Source organism: Rosa rugosa, chromosome 7 (assembly GCF_958449725.1).
Source record: "Rosa rugosa chromosome 7, drRosRugo1.1, whole genome shotgun sequence".
In the NCBI taxonomy this organism is placed as follows: domain Eukaryota; kingdom Viridiplantae; phylum Streptophyta; class Magnoliopsida; order Rosales; family Rosaceae; genus Rosa; species Rosa rugosa.
This window is the reverse complement of record NC_084826.1, coordinates 11,431,540-11,451,170: the sequence shown is the minus strand read 5'-3', so window position 1 is coordinate 11,451,170 and position 19,631 is coordinate 11,431,540. Positions and strand designations below refer to the sequence as shown.

The 19,631-nt window shown below is 39.3% G+C and overlaps 2 protein-coding genes across 3 annotated transcripts; both read right to left on the bottom strand.

The window, feature by feature from the left end:
- Positions 1-443: 443 nt before the first annotated feature.
- On the bottom strand, positions 444-2,099 carry LOC133721673 (organelle RRM domain-containing protein 2, mitochondrial). Its single transcript, XM_062148355.1, has 3 exons — positions 1,834-2,099; positions 993-1,061; positions 444-902 (listed from the first exon to the last, which is right to left on the bottom strand). The coding sequence occupies exons 1-3, from the start codon at positions 1,949-1,951 to the stop codon at positions 667-669; spliced, it is 423 nt and encodes a 140-aa protein (XP_062004339.1). The 5' UTR covers positions 1,952-2,099; the 3' UTR covers positions 444-666.
- A 1,479-nt stretch (positions 2,100-3,578) lies between these two features.
- On the bottom strand, positions 3,579-10,145 carry LOC133720669 (uncharacterized). 2 transcript variants are annotated; one of them, XM_062147087.1, is made up of 19 exons: positions 9,829-10,145; positions 8,857-9,712; positions 8,690-8,758; positions 8,402-8,600; positions 8,173-8,290; positions 7,929-7,997; positions 7,740-7,821; positions 7,575-7,634; positions 7,412-7,464; positions 7,153-7,331; positions 6,564-6,747; positions 6,131-6,188; positions 5,970-6,026; positions 5,637-5,885; positions 5,032-5,093; positions 4,591-4,647; positions 4,388-4,481; positions 4,139-4,279; positions 3,579-4,034 (listed from the first exon to the last, which is right to left on the bottom strand). In XM_062147087.1, the coding sequence occupies exons 2-19, from the start codon at positions 9,571-9,573 to the stop codon at positions 3,951-3,953; spliced, it is 2,532 nt and encodes an 843-aa protein (XP_062003071.1). In that variant the 5' UTR covers positions 9,574-9,712; positions 9,829-10,145; the 3' UTR covers positions 3,579-3,950. The 2 variants fall into 2 exon arrangements, with proteins under 2 accessions (XP_062003071.1, XP_062003070.1); XM_062147086.1 differs by having other exon boundaries at positions 9,834-10,145.
- Between the last annotated feature and the right edge of the window lie 9,486 nt (positions 10,146-19,631).

The window sequence follows — 19,631 nt, the reverse complement described above, 5'->3', positions numbered from 1 at the left end:
TACTATAGTGGAAACAGCACGTGATGTCCGATCGATCGATATCCAAATGCTATATTTGGTAAGAGCGCAATACTTCAGATATCATTTGAGATAAAGAAAAAATTCGTAGGTCATTATGTTCTCTCAATCGGTCATTATGTTCTCTCATTTACGGAATAAAAACTTATTAGGTCACAAGTCATGTAGTCGCTTACTTGTGTAAAAGAAAAAATAAACAAATTAGACAAACTCAAAGCTATTTGGATATTCAATTTGTCAAACAACAAGTAAAATTCGATTTGATCAATACAGTTTGTCAAACAACAAAGAGAAATTCGATTTGATCATTGAATTGAATTGTATGGTGAAGATGCTATGTCCTCGTATTAAACGGAAATTTGTCCAACTTAGATAATGAAAGTAGACCCAAAGGGTTGAGCACTGAGCAGAAAAGATATTTAAAGTATGAAGCCACAAAAGAAAGAGCCTACATTGGCATATATATTAAAGCACTGAAGTAGTCCAACAGAGGCCAAAATGAAACCCATACAGAACAAGGTTGGCAAGGTCTACCTGTTCAAAATAATCGCCTAAAAGTTTGTTCATACTAATACAAATAGCAATGAGTTATAATGTTTAAATTGCCTTCCTTTCATCACAATGAGATCCACCGAGTAACCAACGAAATCATCCACACCATCCAATAGTCTTGTTTACTTTGAAACCATTATCAGAAGACTCTTGCTGTGCTTGAGGTGGGGGTCTATACTCCCTAGGCTTGGCAGGATCAACGAAAATGACCCACCCATCCAAGAACTTACCATTCATTCCCTCTTTTGCCTTCTCAGCTTCTTCAATCGTTGAGTATGTAATGAAAGCGAACCCCTTTGATCTTCCAGTCGCCCTATCGGTTATCACTTTTGCTGCAGAATCATAAATGGAAATGCAAGTTAACTATAGAAGCAACCCAAGAAAGGGAGAGGAAGTTAGGACAAAAGAAACAAGTCTCTTACCCTGTTCAATCTGCCCAAATTCAGAAAACGTCTGCTTAAGTTTTTCATCAGTTGTTAATCTCGAAAGTCCTGTTCATTGCAAAGAAAACAATTATGCTTCAGATTCATCGCATGTCATTCGAAAAAGTCGTGTAATGAATAACTGAGTACGATCTTTAGTAGACCTCTATACATATTAATAGAAGCATTTACGAATCTCTCTCAAATTTATAGTAAAAGACGATATGACGACATCTTTGTATCGCATCGGAATTTGGTGAATGCTCTAACTTCTGGCAATCTCAAATTCTTAAGGGTTAAAATCTTCAACTCGGTACGGCCAAATAACACTGCCACATTGATTGCGACTCTGATTTAGGGATTAAAAACAGCCTTAAAACTAGAAACACTATACTTCTCACGATCTTCCAGTAAACAGACTGCATATAACAATATAAATCAACCCAACAAGTAGGAACCCATTAGTCTAAAGCTTCCAACCAAGCAAGATTAAGAATCAGAAAACCAAAAATGAACACTGATGGCTGTGGCAATGAATAAGACTCAAAATTCAGGACAGCTAGGTTCAAGGACTATAAACACTCAAAACAGGCACAAGAATGCGCATTACAAATAGGCCTACTAGAGCTCGCATCAGTTGGGAGGAAACCATACACCAATATTTACCCATAGCAAAAAAGAAAGAAACCCATCAAAATGAATAACCCAAATACACATATTGCAATAATTAACACACAGAAACAAAGCATTTCAGCAAATTCAATCAACTTTCTTACAGGGCAATCACAGTGAGAGGAATTATATAACAAAGAAAAAATCGAGAGTGAAGAATGAAATGTACCGCTGATGAATAGCTTAGGGGATGTGAGGGTTGTGTTGTGACGAATGGCAGCGAATTGGGATGGAAGAGCAGATGCCGATCCGCCAAGAACACGACGGAAGCTAGACATGAACGCCATCTGAGACGATCCGAATCCGATGGAAATGATAACCGAGCTGGGGATTTTTTGGGGGTTTAGGGTTTATTGACGATGAGACAATGTAAAGGTTTGGGTCCACGTAGAGAAGCTGCTAAACCCTCCGCTCCTTCAGACTTTTTTTTCTCTCTCTCTTTTTTAAGAAGGATCCTTCCGAATGACCATTTACACAACTTTAGGGTTAGTTAACCCCACTTACCAAAACACTCTAAAAGATTATTCACTTACATAATATTATATATATATTTTTCCCTAATACCCAATTAAGTTATTTTTTATTTTATTTTTGTTTATTTTTAGGACAATTTTGCCCTCTTCTTTTGTCACTTAGAGAGAGACTTTGCCGGACTCCGGTAGGCTGTCGCGGGATTCCGGTGACCGGCCGCCGGACTATAGTGATCGGACCGGTGAACGGAATCAGTGACCGAAATTTGGCGTCCAACTTTATTGCCCCCCAATAATCTTATTATTACCCCACAATAATCTTTTTATTGGCCCCCAATAATATCTTATTATTGCCTTCCAATAATCGTTTTTTCGCCCCCTAATAATCATATTGTTGCCCAACCAAATCATAAAAACAATCACTACTAGCAACATCCCATATTGAAATCGGCCAATTTTTTGGAGAAACAAACCACCGCACCGCAACAACATGGATGACGTTGGAGGCTTCCTACGCATTTTACCAGAAAGAGGAGGGGGAAAAAAAAAAAAAAAAAAAGAAGAAGAGAAGTGGGATGATGACGAAGCCCAACTGACGCAATAGGGGGATGATTTGCTATATTGATCACCAACCCGCCTCTGCAACTCAGCCGAGAAGTTCCCAATGGAATCCAACCCTAAAACAGCTACTGGTCCTGGAAGCTCGTGCTTGTGGTAACGTGCCACCGCGTCGGGGATCGGGGCGTGCTGCTTCTTGATCAATATGCCCTTCTGGATCTGGTGCGGGGACGCCGAAATCTCCATCCCCGACCGCCTCATATGTCAATCGCCGTCCATTCCTCATCCGGCATCTTCGAGGCTGACAGAGGTTGGTGAACTTTGCATCTTCGAGGCTGACGGTGGTCGTTGAGTCAACTCGGCCGGGAAGAAAGAGAGAGAGTCTGAGACGAGTTGAGAGAAAGAGAGAGAGAAATCGGTGAGGGGGGAGGAGAGAGAGAATAGATCGAAGAGGGGAGGGGAGGGGAGCGTGAGTGAGAGAGAGAGATGAGTGTAATTTATTAATTAAAATGAGGGCAATACTGTCAATAGATATTAGATTGAGATGGGAGTAAAAAACTCTTAATAGAATAAGTGGACAATTTTTAGACTAAAATTGTGTAAATGGTCATTAAGTGCAAGTATTGAATCTTTCACCTACAATAAGTGATGGATGCCTCTCCCCATTAACATCAAAAAATGAGAGGGCTTTTTTTTTTTTTTTAGTAGAAAAGATGAAAGGACTTATTGGAAACATTCAGAATCAAACTAGATGTTAGCATGCCCATGTTAATATTTGTGGATCATAATTTAAGAAGGGAAGGAAAACTACGCAAGCCACTTTTGCAAATCCATCCAACCTTGAAAACAATAAATAGCCAAAATGCCAAGTTCATGAACAGGAAAAGAGCAAAAAGTAAAAACTGGTGACATTTATTTTTCTTACAACCAAAAAAAAAATGGATACTTCCTTTTTTCCATTTTCAAAAAGGACCATTTCGTGATACATTATCCCTGAAACGTGAAAAACAAAAAAATAGAAGGAAAAAAAAAATGCTGGATGCATGCATAATAAAAGGTCAGCATGCACTACTTTTCTTTTTTCTTTTTACATATTTCTCTTCAACTCATTTCCCTACTCATCAGCTGGTTCATAGGGGAGATGAATCACTACCAGGAGACATACCAGAAACATGAATCACTATCAAAAATAAATATATAAAAAAAGCAAGATGTTCTAAATCTAACATCAGGAACTTTTCAAGAAATCGACAAGTTGTCAATCCATCGACCGCACCATCTTTTCTAACATCGATGTCCCCCTGAAAACCGTCAGCTGAACCTCCTTCATATATTTTGATAGCTGAGAGACAACAATATTCAGCTGTTAGTACATTCCACATTTGAGAGACCAACAAAAGATTCTAAGCAAGCAAGCCAAGCAAACAAGTATGGCAATTCACTTACTTGCTCGTCCCTCATCTTTTGGAAGCCTAATTTCTTTGTCCAGATTGACTCCGCTTCCTCAGCAGCAGGGAGAACCAGTTTTTCCACTTTCAGGGAAAGGAGTAACATTTCTATACAGGAAAATAATGCTTGGAAATAACCCTATAAGAAGAACAAACATATGAGGTCCAACACAAACAAGCAACTAGTTCTCAGATTAGTAATATCAGCTGGACAAGTGAGGATTTCAGATTCGACATCCATGCTTACTTTTCCTTGATGTTCTCTACTTGTAGCCACAATCGGAAGCTCAGCAACTTCCCGACCAAAAATCCTAAGAAGACCAGCAGATACAACAACAGACCTGTCCAAAATAATAGAATCAGAAACAAGATGATTATCAACTGTGTAAGACTAAGTACAGTTTCAATAGAGAAAAAAGAAGCAACAATAATACCAGAACAGCAACATACCTCACTGTTAAGACAACACAATACATTCCTCCAAACTCTTGGCCTGAAATATTTCTCCTGAAGTACAATGAAAAAAAAGTGCTTACCGTTAGCAGAAATCTAACATTGAGCCACCAAACACAACAAGCTACACAAGAACGACAAAAATCAATGTCTATAGCCTTCTTATAAGTTTGAAACTTCAAATGGGATTATAGATTTACTTGGACCAACGGAAATATTCTTACATCAACATCTAATTTTTAGATATGATGTGTCTAACAAAGTTTGTGCTCGAAATAATATCACCCATTCAACAATTTGGAAACATTATAAGGTGTAACATAAATATTCACAAACAATCTTGACTGAAACAATTACTGTTGTATCTGGGCTCAAGTGTATGCCTATACAAGTTTTGCAGATTAAGAAGCATGTCAACGGACAAAAGGGATTACTTACCCATATACCATAACAGGAATCAAATCACGACCAGATTTTGCAACAATGGGGTCAAAGCACTCCTGGCAATAATAAACAGGACATATAATTAGGCAAAATAGAGTGATAATATTAACTGTTTAGAGTAGATTCTCTCAGACAACCAACAAAAAGGCGACAACATAGTATCTATTATATATATATATATATATATATATATATATATATATATATATATATATTAGGAAGTAGAATTGTATACATAAGAGTAATAGACACACACACATGCATAGTATCTATTAGAATATATATATATATATATATATATATATATATATATATATATATATATATATATATATATTAGGAAGTAGAATTGTATACATAAGAGTAACAGACACACACGCATGCATAATTCTTATGGAAGCATGAGAACAGATATGAAACATCAACTACCAGATCCGCACACAGGTGGATATTTGGGAATTGCAACAAACAATTGGGAAGGAAAAAGAAAAACAAGTCCCAGTTCACATGAAGGCAACAATTTTCGAAGTGCTTTGAAATATTGAACAAAAATATGAAACAATGAGGGCAAAATACATCATGGAATCACATATACTTACTCGAAAAATCGCAGCAGCACTTGATAAAAATGGTAGATGTTCTGGACAGCGACTTTTTCCACTGAAAATTCTCCATTGAACATCATCTGCCACTCCATCAATAAATATACCTCTATCTGCATGCTTCCTGATTATTGGATCTGACAATGGAGCTGGAACCCGCTCTGCTTCCTTGAATACTAAATTCTGTAAAGCCTCAAAAATCCTATTACAGTCATCACAGCAAAACCACTTATCCTTGGGGAGTTCCTGCAGTAAGGTGAAAGAAAACTAATTATTACCCTAGCAACAGAAAAGTACAAACCATTGCATGACTAAAAAGTAAAAACTCACCTTTAAGTCGCATAATCCATTGTCCCGTAAGCAACCAACATGATACTCCTTCTCACACTGAATAAGAATCAAGGGTGAGAAAAACAATGACATGAGTGGTAGAGATAATTTGACATAATTCCAAGTATATATGAACAGAAGAATGGAAAGGCAAGACATACTTGGTCACAGATTATAACCGTTCGTTCATCGAATAAAGCTGCACTGAAGTCGTTTCTCCTAATAAAAATTATATAAACAGTTAACAGTTAAACATAACTAATAACTAAACAAAAACGAGTTAATCAATCAAAGAGATCACTTCTGCAGTGCACACCTATAATCTACATTCTTCACTTTAAGAAAACAAACTAATTATCCAAATTAAAACGTGGTATTCCCAAGAAACTGTTTGTAGCCATAGCATTATGTCGAGAGAGGTAATGCAGTCGGAATAATAAAATTTGATCAAGTTACTGCACCTTTATACTATGAGTTCCCTTCGACCCAGATTTCATAGAAAACTTGCCCTTCCCAGAAAAAAAAAATCTTCACTTTATAACAACCTAATATGTACAGAAGAATGAATGATATATAAAAGCTATAGCAACACACCTGCAGAGGACACAACCACCGATTTCAATTTCAGGTGCTTTGAATTCCCGTGTCAAACGTATTACAATTGGTCTTGCAATACTTGAAGATCCTCCAGCAGCAGTTTTACTAACATTTTCAAAATTATCTCTACAATTCGGACAATGCCAATCGCTTTCAGGAATCCATTCTGAATCCAAACAAGCTGCAATATGAAACTATTTAGACCCAGAAATAAGGGAGGGAGGGAAATGTGCTTCATGAGTGACAAAACTTAATAATGTCATGTGCAGCAAAAACCACCAAAACCTCTTTTTTTAAAATAAAAAATATAAAAAATAATAAAAGAACAGTTCAACTGAAATACTAAAACAAGGGAATGACTAAAGGCATCATCAAAGAAAGTATGGTAGACATACTAGCCCAGCCAACATAGTTGGATAAAACAGGGCCTTTTGCATGGCATTTAGTTACTTGTGACAAAAAAGACATCACAAAAAAATCTGGAAATCTGATGGAATGCCAAAAGCCCAAAAATAATAAAAGATGTATAATTTTCAACAAAAATAAAACCAAGCATCTAACAATAAAATTCAAAATGAATCTTAACCTTCATGAAAAGCACGAGGGCATCCATCACAAAGAATCATCTTCCCGGTATCATGTCCGCATACTGCACACATATCATCACTTCCATCACTGGCACCAGTCGTAAGGTTCTGCCCATTGGCCAATGACGTGGCTATATCATGAAGCGTCAATCCATTGGATATATAGATGTGACGATAGCTGCAAAAGGACATGGGTTTTCCTATATGAGACATTAAACAACTAAAACAAACTACCAAACTTCTTTGGAGGCTACTCACGGTTGACGCCTTGCAGACATTCCGGCATGAGCTTCAAACTGTGAAGGGCTTATCTGTTCAAAAACACATAGCACGGAATTGATGAGAGAGAGATCAGGGAGTGAGGGTCTAGCATAAAATGTATAACTCATATTTAATGTGGTCTGTGCAGCTCGGAATTTACCTCTTTGTTGCAACAATTACATACTATACCATTCCCGTGCTTATAGCCTCCAAGTATTCTCTGAGAATAATCAGTTAATCACTAGATCACTAAAATTTGAAAATGGCATATATTTAAAACCTGGAACCAGCTTCAACAGGGGGAATATAATTTTTAACAAAATACCTGTCCTTTCATATAGTATGCCAATTTAGCCCCATCTGGAAGCCCATTTGGCATGAATAGTAGCCGGTGCAGATCATTATCCCTACCAATAGCACAAATTTCCCGATCAATAAAAAAATTAGCAAATTATTGGAACAACTTATAGAAATCTCAAATACAAAATGAAAAGAAGAAGGGGAAGGGTGATACCTTCTCTTATTGCCACGTCCAGTAGTTTTCTTCTGGTGCATAACAGAGTAAGGAGTATGGAAGCTTGGTCTGCACAACAGATATAGTTTCAGTTTTTCCCATGCAAGAGAATGCATATTATCTAATGTAAGCTGAGCTGAACAAACCAATATCAATGAAATGGAATCTAGAATGCTGCATGACAGAATAAGATGTCAAACATTTAGGGTAAAGACGAGAAAATCCTAATGTGTAAGCTTGATACCTGGGAAATGAATGAGGCAATTTAGGAAGCTTGGGCTTCTTGGGAACCCGAGGCAATTTAGGAAGCTTCACGGAATGTCTTTTATCCACTTCAGCCCCATCAACGCGGTAAAGAGATTCTACAGATTAAAATAAATAAATAAAAAATATTAGATGGTAAAGTTTTGAGCAAGTGTTACTTAGTTATCTATAATGTGAGGAATATTATCTAGGTACAGATATTTTATCACCTTTCCAGATCCTGAAGAACCCTTCATTAACAGCAGGACCAGCAACTGCCTCTATCACTTCATCCAGCTTGTTGAGTGGAGCAGTCTTCAATTCTTGGATGATATTATAAACCGGCCTTCCATTCTCCAGGAATATATGATTATTGGGATGGCGAGTTTTGACACCAGCATGCTGCTCAAACTCAAACGCACTGAGCACCTGTTGATATCATGAAACGAATCAGTCATACCTCATATCTCAATTAAACTAGAAACAAATAGTCAAATATGAAGAGTGAGTAAACTTACATTGGTGTAATTGCAGGATGAACAGCCACACAAATAACCACCACCACTTATAATTCCGTCTAGCTCCACCTGCCAAGAGTACAATTTCTATCAGGCCTCTCGACAAATAAAAGCTCAAACTGCAAGCATATGAGAGAATTTATACACACTTCTAGTATATAAAGTACCTGTGACCCGGTGGAAACATACTTCACTCGAGCTCCATCAAGAATACCAGTAGCTAATAGCTTTTTAACATTACTAGGGTAGCACTCTGGAACCTTGTTAGAGACCGACTCCCTGACATGAGCATATGACCTTTCTCGAATCCCCCAACTCGTACCAGCCATTTCTCGAAAGTCACTTCCAGGCTCACCTCCATAGGATGAATCACTTCCGAACCCATTATGTACGGTCTGACTCAATGAAGTAAACACCTGGTTCTCATAATCCTCCTTTCTTTTGCTGAACTTAAACGTGATTTTGCGAATCCCAGATGAACTAGACGGCTTAGGAATTTCAACTACAACACGAGTTGTATCCGTCTCAATCTGGCCAGTGTCATTCTCAGCAGGCTCTCCAACACTCAAACTCTCCTCCTCCGAGCTGGAATTCTCCAAACTCGAAGAAGTAACTTCTCCACACTCTACCTGATTACTATTTGCCAACTCCACCGGTTGGCTAGTAATGTCCTGAAAGCTAGAGCCATTCTCCTTGGGAGACACAACCGGATTCGAAACTTCGGAGCGTATATCTTCATTCGAAACCTCTTTGGCTTGCTTCTTGTTTGGAAAAGAGTCCGGCTCAGTATCATCCACGAGACACTGATGGTCTCGCTTCAATTCAGTTCTCGGGAAGCTCTCGATTTCCACTCCCCCATTTGTCAATCGATCCTCTTCTCCCATACAACTCCACTCGAAATTCCAATTCCACTGCCAATCAATCCACTCTCCTTCGAAACACCAAGCTTCCGATACAGCATTCAATAACAAAAAACCAAACGTCCAAAATCGAATCCTAATTCACAACTCTGTCAAATCCAATCTGTCCAGAAATGAATAAGCCTTAGAATTCGATAACAGTCTGATCCTAAAATCAAGAACTATAACCAAAACCACACAAAATCGAAAAGAAAAACCGAAATTCGTATTGAGAAGAACCTTACTGATCCAAATCTGAGAAAATCAAATCGAACAAGGCCTCCTCCGAATCCAAATAAACAGACAGAAAAGGTCAGAGAGATCCAATCGAATCTGGAAAGAAAGAGATCTGGAATTTAGAGAGAGAGAAAGAGAGGGAGTGAGATCGAAGAGTGAAAATTTAACGCGGGATGTGGAAGGGTTAGGGTTTTTGCAATTCAGTTTCAGAGGGTAACTAACGTGCAGAGCGGCAAAATAGGAGAGAAACGAAAAGCTTGGCTCGCGCTCGAGATTCAACTTTTGAGGAAGAGAGAGAGCGAGAGAGAGAGTGATTTATATTTTTTCAGGATAAAATTGGAAATGGAATTTGGAAGAAACGAGAAGGCAGGTGGTGGATAAAGTCGATGGGCCCGATTTCACGGCCTATCGTATTGATCCACGTGGCGTGGAGGTTGGGAAGTTTTTAGGGGGAACTGTCACGTCGAGGACACGTGTGATGGTGGCGTAGTTAAGAGATTTGTCTACTCCCGCTGCTTTTATGATGGTTTTTGATTGCGTCATGGGTTGAGTGTGGACCGTTGGATGGTCCAGGTGGCGGCATCCCAGAGATTGTGGAGACTGTTGGCGGGGTCATGATTTCATAACCGATGGGAGTACAGCTGTCATCGCCGGGAAAGTACGAGAAAATATGGATAACAGACGTTTGTGTTTTCCGTCAGTTTTGTTTGAATTAATGAAGGAGTCACGGTGAAGCAATTGGACTACCCAATTATTATTTTTTGGACAAAAATGATAAAACAGAACATTTATCGTTGAAATTTCTATTAATTGTTATTTTCATTGTTTAGATTTATCAACATAAATATATATATATATATATATATATTTGTTTCAATTATTACATTACTTTCAATTAATTGTTATTTTCATTGTTTAGATTTATGAACATTAGCTACTACATTAAAGGAAGCTTAGAATTTACTAAAGAAGTTTTATATAACTGCAAAGGTACGTTCCGTCAAACTAAAACTATGAGAAGAGATCTAGAAAATTTGAAAATGAAAAATATTGAGATCCTCAAAGATTACTATTCCAATACATATATTTGTTTAAATCATTACATTATATTCATCCACAAATGTTGTTTTTGCGTGATGAAAGATCTCACGCCAGATCCACAAGTCATATTTTCTTATACATATTTTGCTTGTGCGGTGCATTTGCGGGTAGTTCCTAGCATAGTCAAGTAATTCTATTTACAGTCTTATATTACCACGTGATAGTGTCATGTGGTGGTCTAGGCCAATTAGATAACGCGACTTTAGTGAGGACCGATGCAGCAGATGAAAAAACTTTAATATCAAATTACATTATATACACATGGTGATCGGACTATATTATTATTTCAGCATTATCAAGCAAAATATGCACGAGATAAATAAACAAAATCTAGAAGTCTGCTCACTTAAATGATAGTTTATGAGGAATTGTGATTTATAAGTAAATCCAATGGTTAAAAATAAATTCATAGTTTAGTTTATCATAATATCATCTTTTAAATTTAACACACTCGGTTAAAATGCACTTATCCATCACGATTTCTTAAAATGGTCTCACTATATGAGCATGAATGAAGAAATCTACTTTAAATATTAAAGAAATCACCGCATGCTTCTTCAAGTAAGACATCCATAATAAAACACAACAAGCAATATCAATTAGCCTCTCTCTCATTCTTGAAATCTCCAGCTTTAAATAATGAAGCACATAATTATCTCGAGGGGAGATCATAGTTGTGTAATTCTCACTGAAGTACAATGAATATGGATTTTGATCATACTCACGTAATTTGTGTTCTACAAGGAGTCAAAACTAATGTGGGGTACTACTATGGGAACCCTAAATCATGAATTGCGAGTTTACTGGTAGGTATATCCAATAACTTATATGTTTTTCTTTTTATTGAGATCTCATCGTTGTTTATTGAAATGAACAGTGTTCTAAAAAACGGCCGCCCAGGCCGCCTGGGCGCTGGGCGGCAGCAGACCGAGGAGATTAATGTATAATTGGAGGCCTTAGGCGGATGGGTTTTAGGCCGCCGCCTAGACGGCTTGGGCGTCCGTTTGGGCGCTCTGGGCGGCTTCCGCCTCCTTTTTTTTTTTTTGCCGGACATCAGCCAAACCTAAACCCATTCGATCCCCAAACTAGAAAAATAACCCGCAGCCTCTGCTCTCCCCAAACATCGGACCTCTACTTCCTTACCCAATCTGAACTCTACTCCATTTCCCTCTCCTCCTCCTCTTCTGCATCTGACCACTTTGACTCCGACATTTTGATCCTAAAATCAAGAGCTCCGTCTTCAACCAATCTGCCGCCAGCCTCAAATAATTGCTACCTTGGAGGCCTCCTGTAAACTTGTGAATAGTACGAGACATTGATCTTTTTTCTTCTAAATCAGAAGCAAACTGCTCAAGAGAGATGAGAGAGAGTTACGGAGTCGCAGAGAGAAAGGGGGAGAGAGCGGCTGAGTTTATGAATTAGGGGTTTAGAGAGAGAGAAAGTACAAGTGTACAACAAGGGACGGCTTGATTTATTTTGGATGATGGATTCATGGGCTTGGGCTTGCTCTTATATTCTTATTTAAAAATTATAACAAGCCTTTATATATTTTTTAACTCTATATAAAGTTATAAACTCTTATTTATATTTCATATGTTATAAAAATAAATTAAATAATTAAAAAAAGTAAAACCGCCTAGGCGCTAGTCCTCTGGCCACCGCCCGACTAGAGCCTAGCGATTTTTCGAACCTTGGAAATGAATGATTCTTACTAAGCTCGTTTGTTAAATTCTAAAATGGATTAAATACTAGTTACTCTTTGTCTTGTGCTGTCTAAAACAGTCCAGTCTCTAAAAGTACATAGAGTAACTAGTATTTAGTAATTCTAAAATCAAAATAGAAAATTATCCAAAATAATTATATCAAAATAGAAATGCATATATATATATATATATATATATATATATATATATATATATATATATATATATATATATTAATGGAATAGGATGTCAAGCTTTTTATAGAAGTATAGAACCAACAGTAGGTAACAACAAATATGACTTACCCGCGAGGGCCATGTTAATATTAAGTCATGTTAGGCTACCCTAGATAATCTAAATGCTATCACCATAGTAATAAGCACTAATAACCAAAGAACCAAGACAATGAAATGGCAAAGGAAGAAGACCGCCCTAACTTATTCTACGAACCCGTAACCACAATACGCAAAGGGGGCTTCCCTAGGTTCAAGTAAAAAATAGACCAAGCTATTAAAGAGAAAGGCCCAAGGCTTAATAGCTAGCCCAAGACCCAAAGAATACAGTCACATTACGCAGGCCCATAACTCAAGAAGAAACTCACTTAGTCCAGACTGCCATCGATCCTCAGAAGTAGGCCGTCGTCTCCATTTCCGCAAACCGGAAACTATCCAACGAATTGCCCTCACCAGAAAACGCAAGACTGCCAGTCAGGCTGCCGCCACCACAAGAATTCCAAACATGTTATGCGCACCATAGTCAACCTCTCCAAAAGAGGAAAGATCACCACCATCACCACTAGTATCGACAATGGACCACAACACTCCACCACAGCCAGACTCAGCCACGGGCACACCGACCAACGCCGCATCAAACTTGACAACCAAACATGGAGCCATCACACTAGTGTGTCGTGATCCCAAACCCAAACTGAGTCGGCTCTACCAACGAGGCACATCACCACCAGAAAGTGCCAGAGCATTGAAAGCCCGATCAGAAGTCAAAAATTTGATCACATCTCCTTCATGGAGAGAGATGCAGAGAAACCCAAGGAGGCAACAACTTTCCCATACCAGAGAATGCCAAACGAAGCCTCTACACCCTCGCGAGAGGTCGAGGAGAGTCAGATACATGTACAAAACCATCGTGCTGAGACGCTACCTATAAACCCTAAGGAGAGCCTACCAGATAGAGTAACCATTTGTTATCTACTGCATATATATTTGTTGGAATATTGAGGTTAAAATTTACCCTCAATATAGACTACTATGCGATGCTTAGGTTACTCTCTCTCTGAGAGTGAGGTTGAGGTTGATGCCTTCCGACAATAACTTAGCAAAATTGGCTCAAGGAGATGGTTCTTCTATTTCTATTGGCCATTATTAGGGTGGTGGTAGTGGCTCTTGTCATCGGTGACATATACTTGGTTTTGAATTAAGTTTTAAGGGCGGCTATGTTTCTGCGATTTAAGTGGTTCCTCTATGTGGAAGGGGTTTTGGCTTCCTACGAGCAGATTTCTCGATGGTGCAAGTATGGTGATCTTCATGGTAGCTTGACTCTGGGCTACCATCCCAGTTTGGTGGTGGTGCGGTAAGGAGCGACACTATGGTGGTTGTTTGTGTGACTTATCTGCAATGTCAAGGTGAAGGCCAAAGGGTGGTTATGGTGGATGAAGGCTGGGTATGCCTTATTGGTGTAACACAGTCAGTGTCTAATGGCTTGGCCTTGATGATTATAGATGGTTTCTTTGGTTGGTGGTCAGGATTGCTCGGCAGGTGGAGAGGTGTTGCTTTTGGTCTTCTGGAAGGTGGTTACCAAGCTAGAGTGCTTTCTCGCGATGGTGGCAATGATAGTGGTGGCTGCAAGGTGGAAAATGCAAGGGGCATTAGGACTACTTGGATGGGATTGGGCTTGGGCTTGGGTTTGTCACAAGTGGGTTTGGCTGGTTTTGGTCTTTATCTTTAATTGTTATTTTGTAAGGATTCATTTTCCTCCGGGGAAGGAATTCATATGTTCTCGAAAATGAGATATGTCGCCAAAAGTACCTACAGGCTGCAACATGTGTGCCGCTTTGATTTCCCGTGGATGTTTGTAGGGTAGTTTTGGCTATGCTTCATGATCTTTAAAACTGTTGAATTACTTGGGTTATGGCTCTTTTGTCAGTCTTACAGAGGTGAGTTGTTAACTGATTATGTGTAATTTCACTGATTAATCAATAAGTTGACATTTTCATTAAAAAAAAAAAAGTTAATAGAATAGTGTGGGAAAACACTCATCAAAGAGTTGACTTGAAAATCCTAATAAAGTTCTTATTTTAAAATCTCTTTTTTTTTTAAAAGTGAATTCATTAAAACTTTTAACGATTACAATCGTTTAGAATGGCATCCCGACAAATCTTGGGAGCATACACAAGCCACAGACGGCTTGAAGCTAGAGCTAAGCTAGAACAAACCAGAAGGTGTACTACACCAGCAGGATGTTCATGTACAATAAAATACTGTTCTGAATCACTTAAAGAGAAACTAACAGAAAACTGAAGATAACTTCTCAGCCTTCTCAAGATAATTACCAACAATGAGACCATTGCCACGACCTCGAGATTTGGAGACCAAATCAGTAGAATCTGTAATTCGGGCATGCTAGAGATCGGTAGATAACTCAAAACTATGTTCGTCCCAGCACAATTAACACTGCTCGCCAGGCACGCAATTGTGGTACTCACAGCGTGATTATACAAAGATCTTTTATAGAGCACAGTAATAAGTAATCTGCCTGCACGTAAGCACGGCAAACCCGAAATAATTAGAAGAACACAGATGAGCAAGCAAGCAGCCAAAACCCCTCCTGGGTCCCAAATCCAAAACTGTGGAGAACTCATGCCCAACCATTGGGCTCTGTTTTGGACCGAATACAAGCCCATCCCCCAAGCCCATGACCTTATTCTGGGCACCTAAAAGACTGATATGGGCACCCAGTCAAGGCAAACTCCGGTGCGGAAACTCGGTACCGTCGCTGCCCTGTGCTGCACCTTCGATCGCCGCACGCTTGGAATCAGCACGCCCTGCCGTGCCTCCATCCCAGATCGCACCGCCGCTGTGCAGCTACTCTGAAACCCAGCGCCCCACCGTGCTTGCTCCCCTCGCTTCTCAACTGTCAATCCCCGATCAAGGTGTCGACAGCCATAGCCAAGAAACCTCCCCGCGTCGGACATCCAAACCTTCGGCGTCAATCTCGTCGCACCGAACTCAGGTGGCCTACCCCATCGCCACAACATGCGATCAGAATCCAACCCCATCGCACCCAGTCTGTTGGACCAAACGCAGCATCGCAAATCCGAGATCGGAAACGAATCCCAACTTAGATCTACGCCACACCTGCCAACGCTGAACAATAACACGATCAAAGACGCAATCAACGCCTTCATCGCCACATCTGCGGATCCTCAGAAGAGTGTCGCCGTCGCTCTCTACTCAAACCCTAGAGTTTGAGAGAACTAGAAAAGGTTATGACCTTGTGTTCACCTCTTGGTTACAACGGATCCTCGAAAATGATTATTTTTTTTATTTTAAAATCTCTTAGAGATTCTTCAAATAAGATATTACCTTTCTAACTAATGTATGACTATATGGGCCAAAAAGAATTTGGGACCAAAAAAAAAAAATTAATATGGAGTCGTCCCTCTCTTTACTTACCTTTGAAGATTAGAAAGCTAATAACAATTTTACTTGCATAGAATAGGTGTAGCAACATGAAAAAAAGAGTGCATCTATGTTTATGAGCTCAAAGGGAATTGAAATGCAAGTAGACCAACTCCACATAAGAAAGTAAGCTGAAAGGATTTGATCACGTGGTGGGAAATATATATTAGATAAGGCGACCCTATTACGAGACTAAACAACCTCTCTTTACTTATCTTTGAAGAATAAAAAGCTAATAACAATTTTACTTGCATAAAATAGGTGTAGCAACATGAAAAAGGAGTGCATCTTTTTTTTTTTTTTTTTTGAGAATAAGGAAATATATTAATAATCAAACAAAGTACAACGGAGAGTAACCATATGTGGCATCAGACCACACAACCCATACCAAACCAGAACCATAGTAGCAGATCTGCCAAAACGACCGATCACCCTGAGCCAAACAAGCCCAACTACTAACCACCAAATTCGCCCATTCACTAGGGCTACCGAAGGTAGCATCCAAACTAGAGAGTAAAAATACGCCCCTGTCACCAAAATGACAATGAACCGAAACACCCTCTCAAGCACCGTGTCCCAAAACCACCAGACCACGTGCGAGGGTAATTCATTATCACATCGACAAACAGTCGGCACGGTCAACAAACCGAACCGTATAGATGGAGCTACAGAACGACCATTCCACCATAACAATGGCAATGACACAACACGGACACTCCCAAACCCCCGCTCAACAGAGGGGGGACTTATGCTTAAACAAGCAACAACTATAAACAAACCAAACTGAAAACAATAACAAAATAACACCCAAAAGGCCCGAGAACATTGGTACGGCCCAAGGCCCACTTCCCCTTGCCAAGACCATGCGCAGCAAGAAGCCACCCTCGCCACCGAGAAGCCCTATCGCCACCAGACCGCCACCACACAGCAACAAGCCGCTGCGCCCACTCCTTCCGTCGCCGCACCGCCTTGTCCCACCATAGCCAGTCCCTACACCAGACAGCCACCCACCAAACGCACCCAGACCAGATTGAAATGAAATGCATCTATACTTACTAACACGAGGAATTGAAATGCAAGTGGACCAACCGCAAAATAGGCCGGCCTTACTACGAGACTGACATGTATTACAAAACTCCAAAATATTGTCCCTAGAATGGTTTACATAAGTCGCTTGGGTTATTTTCCCTGACAAGATCCAAAATAACCATAGATCCCAAAAGGGAAACCATTGAGTCACCACCACTAAGTGCTATGTCCAAGCACCACCACCAGTAATCGCAAAGATCATTACTAAAAAGTATCATTGAAGAGAACCTTTTAACAACTTGTAACTAGCCCTTTAAAGTTTAAAGTCTCTCTTTCGTTGTGAACGAATGGCTATAAATCAAGGCACCACAACAGCACAACCAGCTAAGTCGTAGATCAGGACACTGATGTTTTCGACAAACTAGACCCATACCACAAAACAACGACACCACCAAGAAAACGCGACAATCCTGGCTCACCAAGAGCAAGCGAAGCCAACAGTATGTCGGCCTTCACAACAAAATCGTGGATTCACTCAAACATACAGAATCAAACACTAAACCACCATATTTGTCACCTAATTGACTGCAAACGATCCTAATTATGCCGACAATAACCACTGTTAGCACCAAAATTTGCATGCACTAGAGAAAGACAAAGAAACCCGTAAGCATGCGACGGTGGAAGCTAATATGAACCTCTAGCCATCACGGTTGAGGAAGGGGCCATCACGGTTGAGGAAGGGTGAGAATCGAGAGATAGCGAGAGCCATTGTCAAAGTGAATTTCGCAACCTAACCATACCATATATGATATTGGAAAAGAGAAAGAAACTCTGAATAAGTATGCGACAGTGGAAGCTAGGACGAAACTCGGCTACGGTTGAAAAGATATAGAGAATCAGGAGAGACGTGAGATTTGACGTCAAAATCAATACAAATATAATATTGAAATATTATAATATTGAAATATAAATTGAACTTTTGACTGCCATTAAGATATAATTGTGTATTCATCAAATTTGTTTGTTTGAACGTATTGGAATTATCACACCGTAGTTATCTAGTGTTAGCAAATAACAGGTTCATCGAACTTACTCGTTAATCTAAAAATAGAAAAGTAAAATAAACAAAAATAAAAGGGTTACTCGTTAAGTCTATCCACAAGATTCATATGGATCTGAAAGAGTACGAAGGTTCCAACTTCCAAGTACCATGCACGAACCCGCGATTAATGAGACTCATTAATATTGTTCCATCAAATCACATGGATTTCTTAGCAAATATATATCTAATAATTGAAGCTTTTAATGTAAACGTAATTACATATGTCCAAATTAAACAGCTATTTACTGTCTTATATATCATTAATCTTATCTCTTTTTATTTCACAATTAATAAAAATATTTCCATATCCCCTTCGTTAAATCCTCTCGCAATAACTTCTGTAGGATAAAGTTTTACATTTATGACTTTTAGAGAACAGTTTTTTTACTCGTTTAGTCATCTTTCACTGTGTTTAACACTCACAAATTATAATTTATCACGTGAGTTGGACGCAATGAGATTATAAGGCAACACAGTGCTTTTTACACAACGTTATTTATCAAGACTAAATTGTATTACATCAGTAGCACGCGATGAGTAGATCTGAGTCGACTGTTGGTGCTCAATCGGCGAGCTTTGTTCGACGGCGCTTGGGGTCCGAAAGTGGCGGCGGCGCGACGATGTTGGAGGTGGGATGGTGGTAGTGGTGATGCCTGTGCAGCAGTTGGTTTGGGCTGGATTCATAGATTGGGCTCTCCTTGCCCTAGCTTGGTTGTGGGCTTCTCCTGGGCCTAGTGGGTCTTGGGCTTGGGATATTTCCCTACGTCCAAGATGTGTTATTTTTTATTTTAAAATATTTAGTTGTTTTTTCATTGTAGTAGTTGAATTAATAAGTTGCTACTATTTTTTGGTAGAATGCAGTGGGCTTGGTCTCAGTCTATGCACCTTGGGTGCCTTGTCTGCTATAGGTAGGCGGCGAGTTTTTTGCTTTTGCAAATGGTCGCAACCTCTTAATGGCAGTAAAGTACCTGCTCTAGGTAGGCGGCGAGTTTCTTGTTTGGTCAAGTGGTCGCAACCTCCTAGTGGTATGATGAAACTAAGGGTCATCGGATTTATCTTCTGGTGGCAATATAGTGGGAAAACTGTGCTATTTGTAATGATGTTTCTCCGTAGTAGAGTTATCTTTCCGGTATGTCACTATATTTGTAAAGCAAATGGAGTAGCCGGTAAAGT

Coding starts and splice junctions, on each gene's coding strand:
- LOC133721673 (XM_062148355.1), bottom strand. CDS start 1,951: ATGGCGTTCATGTCTAGCTTCCGTCGTGTTCTTGGCGGATCGGCATCT. Junction 1,062..1,833: donor CCCTAAGCTATTCATCAGCG/GTACATTTCATT, acceptor TGCAATGAACAG/GACTTTCGAGATTAACAACT. Junction 903..992: donor ATTTGGGCAGATTGAACAGG/GTAAGAGACTTG, acceptor ATGATTCTGCAG/CAAAAGTGATAACCGATAGG.
- LOC133720669 (XM_062147087.1), bottom strand. CDS start 9,573: ATGGGAGAAGAGGATCGATTGACAAATGGGGGAGTGGAAATCGAGAGC. Junction 7,465..7,574: donor GTAATTGTTGCAACAAAGAG/GTAAATTCCGAG, acceptor GTTTTTGAACAG/ATAAGCCCTTCACAGTTTGA. Junction 5,094..5,636: donor GTGCTGCTGCGATTTTTCGA/GTAAGTATATGT, acceptor TATTATTGCCAG/GAGTGCTTTGACCCCATTGT.